The 6,187-nt window shown below is 53.2% G+C and overlaps 2 protein-coding genes across 2 annotated transcripts; one reads left to right on the top strand and one right to left on the bottom strand.

The window, feature by feature from the left end:
* Positions 1–1,228: 1,228 nt before the first annotated feature.
* Z519_08031 (uncharacterized protein) lies at positions 1,229–3,955 on the top strand (the record flags this gene model as incomplete). Its single annotated transcript, XM_016765761.1, has 1 exon — positions 1,229–3,955. The coding sequence occupies one exon, from the start codon at positions 1,229–1,231 to the stop codon at positions 3,953–3,955; it is 2,727 nt and encodes a 908-aa protein (XP_016617806.1).
* A 1,075-nt stretch (positions 3,956–5,030) lies between these two features.
* Z519_08030 (uncharacterized protein) lies at positions 5,031–5,514 on the bottom strand (the record flags this gene model as incomplete). The annotated part of the gene is made up of 2 exons (XM_016765760.1): positions 5,031–5,374; positions 5,436–5,514. The coding sequence occupies 2 exons, from the start codon at positions 5,512–5,514 to the stop codon at positions 5,031–5,033; spliced, it is 423 nt and encodes a 140-aa protein (XP_016617805.1).
* Positions 5,515–6,187: the final 673 nt, after the last annotated feature.

Raw genomic sequence — 6,187 nt, 5'->3', positions numbered from 1 at the left:
CCAGGCCCCAGCACACGAAAAAGATGCTAACCAGAAGAGCAGAGCCTCGCATCACCCACACCCACCTACCGAGTGCGGCTCCCTGAATTTGTTCATCTCCCACCTCCCTCTGTCCATCAATCCATGACGCCACTCAGGCAGCGAGAAAGAGAAGTAGTCTTTGCCAGGCCAAATCTACTGTAAGAGCAGGGATGATGACGAACGATGACGATGCGCCCCCTCAGCGGCACAGCAAGAAACGCCTTGGGTGCCTCGTGGCTCAGACCCCCCTGGGTTACGACATTGAAGAAATGAAACACGGCATCGCATGGCCTGGTCAGTAGCTGGCCTCGTTGGCCTCGCTGGCCAACCCAATCGGCGGCCTCGCTGGGAGCCCCTCTGCCACAGGGTACAACGAGTTGGCGGCCAAGAGGCGGCCCCCAGGGCTGAAGGATAAAGTTCAGTCGGGCAACTCTCTCGCTCTTCTAGCCTTCCATCCTCATTCTCTCCTCCGCCAATCACCAATGCGGCATGACCTCGCCTGCGGGGACCGAGGGCAGAGAGAGTTACCAAGTACAAGCCGTGCCAAAAGCCCCCTTCGCCACAAGAAGTCCATTCAATATCCACCTGTCCACATGGTCATGGCAAATACCAGCCGGGTTCCTGTTCCCGTGATGAGGGCCCAGACACCCTCATTGGCAATTCTGGCATCAAGCATTAAGGGACACTGGGTATTGCTGGAAGCCTCTGGTCTCGCACGTTTCGAAGCTTCAGTCCTTGCATCGGCCGAGACCACCATCTGACATCCGTTTTAGAGACCTTCTCGCCTCCAATTATCCTACTTGTTTTCGCTCCTCGGCTCCTCATAGTCATGTCACAGACCGATCTTGGTCGTGGCCAAAGCAGTATGGTTCGCATCTGCCCAGTCAACGGACGTGCGAGCAACATATCCAACATATCCCCGAAATGCTGTTTCTTTTCTGTTTCTGCCCTCTCATCGCGACTGCCCGATTATTCCGCCCAGGACGACCATAAAGTTTGACATGAACACGAGAAAGCCAATAACGGCATCCAGAGAAGTTCTTGACCTAAACACGGCTTCAGCCGAAGCCTGCTGCCCAGCTCGAGGTCTGAACTCTGCAGTCGGTCAAAGGTAACCCTGTTCTTTCTTTTCCTCTAGTCAGGTACCCCTTTTCTTTTTCACCAACTCAAGAGTCATCGTTGGGTACCATGTCCTTAGACAGCACCAATGCCGAACAAATACTCACACAGTGTCGTTCTGGCCAATTACTCCAGTCGGGGTATTATCAGCCTATCGAGTGAGGAGCAATTGGATAAATCGAAGTCGCTGGCGACCCCCCGGCTTCTCGCTGGCGCACTGCCACCACAGCCTCAACAATTCATGTCCACGGCGAAATCGAGAGCGAGGGCTTCTTCTGACCCTTTGGTTCATGCTCGTTCTTCGACATTGAATCCAACGTCTACAACCCCAAGGTCGTCGAAACTACAAAGTGTTATCTTCCCTTGTGCCATAACAACTCCCCAGCAGTCTCGAAAGGATGTAGTCTCCCATCGTAATCAGTCAACAGGAGCGATCGATGACACTCATCCTCCAACCAGTGAGCGAAAGGTGATCGTCCACTCAGAGATTGAACCCACCGCGGCTGGGATGGCAGACAGCGATTTTTGGCCTCGTACCTCTGCTACACCACACGGAAGACCGTCAACTGGCTCCCGCCTGCCCTCACCCTTTGAGCCCCATGTCGAAAGTCTAAAATTCACTGTGGAGCAAGATCCGTTCAGAGCAGAGGCGAAATCAGCATATTATCCCATGAATGCTATTTTCAAACCTGAGCAGAAGCTCCTCTCGCCCCTTGCAGCACAGAAGTATGAGCGAAGGAAAGGGTTAAGAGGTGCAGCTCGACCTCAAAATCGGGATGATCTGCCATTATCTTGGCTAGGGGAATCTTTGCAGGATGGTTATGCTGAGCCGCTTCTTTCCATTCGGGAGTTTCTCGCCTCCTCGCCGAGGCTTGCTGCAGGAGACGACAATGCGCACTCGATTTTCCCACAGGCGACCTGCAAGTATGACACTGTACACAAGACGCCCGGCCTCCAAGCTGCGGCACAAATCTCGAAGCATCAAACACCTCGTCGGCAGTCACTCAATCGAGCCTGCATCAACTTCACTAACTTATCTAATGATGAGGTCAGTGAAAACATTCATGGACACATCCCTCAAACGCCACCGGGTAAATCACCGTCTGCAAATACCTCGATTCTGGAAACTGGTGTTCCAAACCCGAGCATCTTGAAACCGGCAGAAGTGCTTCCTAATCTTCACGATGAATTTCCTCTTGTATCTATGCTGCACACAAGAGACAAGTTCGGAAATGAAGCGACATTGAGAAGAGGTCCAACAGAACCGCAAGCCCGACGACGGCCCTTCAGCCTGGGTAGCTGCGAGCTTCAAACCGCACGCCTCCAGAAACGTGCAATGCTCTGCGGAAAGAAGACCGAGGAAGCTATAGGGTACTTGTTCTCGCATGGTCCGGTTGTAGAGTCAAGGCATCTATCGTGGTTGCCGCCAGATGTGGGAGTGAATGCTCAAATGACAGATGAATTGCACGACGAGGCCCGAACCCTTTTACAATTGTCCAAATCCGAAGCTCGTGCAGATGTCACCAGTGCAAGCCCAGTACCTAGTGCCGCTCAACCCGACCAGCCAGAGTTCCAGCGTGTCGAGGCTGACTTCTCCAAACTCACTGACGACTACGAGGATGAAGAGGTTTGTGATCCCATGGATGATGTTATGCCGAACATCTGCATTCACAGACGCAGTCATGAGTGGATCGACGACCGCCTTCTGCAAAATGACTCTAGTCCCAAGATGTCGCCACCATTATCTCAGAAACCCAAGTTAAAGCCCGAACTGAAGTCAGAAGAAGAGATAAGGATGAAGATCCCCACTCCCATCCCGTCTCCTTCACTGCCAGCAATGTCGCCCAAGAGATCCGCTCGAAGAATGGTCAAGTCACTACCGGGATCGGTCTACCAAGTGTCAAGGCCTGTAACCATGCCCGAGTTCGGTGTACCCTCCATCGTGCGGTATGATGACCAGACCGAGCACATCCATGAACCGAGCACGTCGAGGCCTAACTCCAGATGGAGGTCACTCACGTCGCAGAAACAGAAAGGCGGTCCGAGAACATTACGGAAGTTGGCATCATTGTCGCGATTTCCCAGGATGGGAGGTGTTGCAAGACGTGGCAAGGAGACAGTGCCTGTCAGAACAATAGACGACCTTCAACAAGACAGTGACGATTGGACATTACCAAATAGCCCTGTTTCAAAGAAAGCTGCTTCGAGGGCCAGTCCGCCCGAGTCATTCGCAGCAGGAGAAGAAGACGAGGCGATGCCTAAGCCCATAGCACTGAGGCTCCAGCATCAGCATCCTTTGAATTTTAGCAGGCAGTTCCAGAAGGTGACCACTGAACGCGGGTACACTGAACGCGGGTACACAGACGAGATGGATGATATGATATCTCTCTTCTCCAATGACCATGTCGTCTCTGTTAACGTACAGAACGATTACACAAGCAGCCTACACACTGCGGGAGACGAGAGGGAGGACCCAGATGCAGCCCTTCCTCCGCCAGATATATCGCGCTACCGGCCCGATCGCACCAGCTACTGGTACGGGCAGTTTCGTCGTTCACAAACTTCTCTCGCGGCGCTCCCTGGCATCGCTAAACCAAACGCGAATACAAGCGCAAATCGACGGTCCCGCGCTGTATCGGAGAATGCGATGCCATCGATGTTCTGGACTCTGAATGCTAGTTCACCTCCGCCTGTGCCTCCCCGAAGCGAAGCTCGAAAAGCAAAGGGAGAGAACGGAGGCCGGATGGAGACGGGAATGAGAACACTCTGGGGACGATTGAGGCGGCGCATGGAGCGCCGTGTTTTTCCCCCCTAACCGTGTCTTTTGTCTACCTATCACTTGTACCGGATTTTTCTCTCTCTGTTTATTTCATGTTGAAATGTTGAGTCCGACTCGGAACTCGGGATAAGGGACACGGCTCAAGGCACAAGTTGCAAGGAAGGTGACGAAGATACGATGTACGTTCATAGGTATGGAGCACAGTACGAAGGAAGCAGACTGGGCCCAGACGTTACGGCACAATGTACGGAGTATGGACATACACATGCACATACGCACATTCACTATTGTTTAACTACACGCGTTCATAGCCAGCACACACACACACACACACACACACACACATATATATATGTACTCACTAGAAGATGCGAGAGGTCTGATGATTGATCGTGAGCTCCAAACCCCATGCGTATTTGTGAAGCTTGCTGTAGGTGAGGGATCCCAAGATACATTCATACATATATACGATCCGGTGAACAGACGTATCGACCATTGCCCTCCCTTCTCGTGCGTTGTCCTCTTCACTCCTCCGTCTGGATCTAGGCCTGAGCCCGATTCGGGCTCTGGCTCTAGTTTATCGAAAGCAGGTGCATATATAGATAGTGCAAAAAGGTATCCAATGTATTGGGATCGGGAATGGGTGTTGTATGTATGTACAAGCTCTAGCTCTCCCGTACCTGGCGGCGGTGGTGCTGGCTGTGCTGTCCCAGGGGGTCTCTGTTTGCATCTGTACCTGTACTGGGTGTGCACAGATGTGGCTGTCGAGTGCTGTAGAATGCATGACTCTGTGCACTTAGAGATTGATTTCCCCCTTGGCCTTTGCGTCAACAGGTATCGTCAATGAGACTGGACCTGGAGGCTATGTGTCGCGTCGTGTGTCTCCAGGCCTTCCTGTCAGAAGTTGACCCAACACCACGCGTTATGCCCATGCCAAACCGCAAGCTCCACGGTCTCAGGAAGTCACAGGCGCATACTGATAAACCGGCGTCAGCTGAATAAACCCCCCACAAATTCTATCACAGAAACCCCTTCATCTGCAGCAGCCTCCTCACCGGCAGAAAGCTAGAATTCGCCATTCTGCTGCTGAAAACCCACCCGCTTCTCGCGTTTAACCACACATGCTGGCCCCTCCACTACTCACCGCCTCAATCTCCTCTTCCGACCAGGCCTTCCGGCGGAATCGGGCGGGCAACTCGTCTCTGTCGAAGAATTCTCCTTCTTTAGGTTTAATCGGTCCTAATGCATTTCCCGGCGTGCCTCCAATGGCGCCGTATGCCATTGACGGACCTGATGAAGCTACAGAGGAGAATGAGGAGGAAGGCACACCGCCGTTGCCGCCACCTCCTCGTAGGGGACCATGTTGCTGGGCTTTGGAGCGGTAAGCGGCGAAGCTTTCGGGGAGGGTGTGCGAGGGTGAAGCAGGGTGGGCGTGAGGAGTGTGGTCTACGGATTCTGCAAAAAAAGACATGTGTTAGCGGCACCGAGTGTTATTGGGAAACGAGAGGACACGTACTGGGTGGTGTGCGCTTTCCAAGGAATTTTATGAGGGGGGTGCGTTGGTGGGCTGCACGGAGGACGAGGGAGGGGCGCATTGCGGATTGTAGAGCTCGGGTGTCCAAGCTCTGGTCGTTGTACGGGTGTGTTTGAGGTGTAGACGAATTCTATCTGCCTTTGGCTGTATAGCAGCCTTGTCTCTTCTACCTGGGAGTGTCGTGCTGGGCTCTTTCTATGCTTCCTTAGATCCGAACGGGAATTTCTTGCATGTGGCCGTTCGCGCGGCCGAGCTCGGACAACAGCAAGGAGCGACGCAGGAGGGACACGCGCGGAGAAGGAGATGGGCGTTGTCCTTGTGTCTGTGGAGAGCGCGAGGGGGTATAGAGGAGTGACAAGTCCAGGCAGCGCGTGTGCCTGTCGAAAGAAGAGGTCCTGTGGGTTTATCTAGTAGCTCGGGAGCAGTGGGAGCTCGAAAGTGTCCATCGTTCGGAGAAAGGCGTGACAACCCGTCACGGACATCATTTTGCCGATTCGGGAACAAACTTTTTCCATATTATTATTAACCATCACCAACCGAGGGCCACTAATAGTATGATTCAGACCAAGGGACTCCTGTCTGGCCACCTCAGTACGGTGCTTCTGCATCGTGCCGATGGTTGAATAGATTTGTGCCTTTGGGTGTTGCTTCTTGATCTCTCTACTTGTATTGACCTGGCTCTTCTCGACGATGCGCTTGCCTTTGAGTTGCCGCCAAGTCCGATGCTCCGCGCC

The sequence above is a fragment of the Cladophialophora bantiana genome, assembly GCF_000835475.1.
Source record: "Cladophialophora bantiana CBS 173.52 unplaced genomic scaffold supercont1.12, whole genome shotgun sequence".
In the NCBI taxonomy this organism is placed as follows: domain Eukaryota; kingdom Fungi; phylum Ascomycota; class Eurotiomycetes; order Chaetothyriales; family Herpotrichiellaceae; genus Cladophialophora; species Cladophialophora bantiana.
This window is presented reverse-complemented; position numbering and strand designations above follow the sequence as displayed.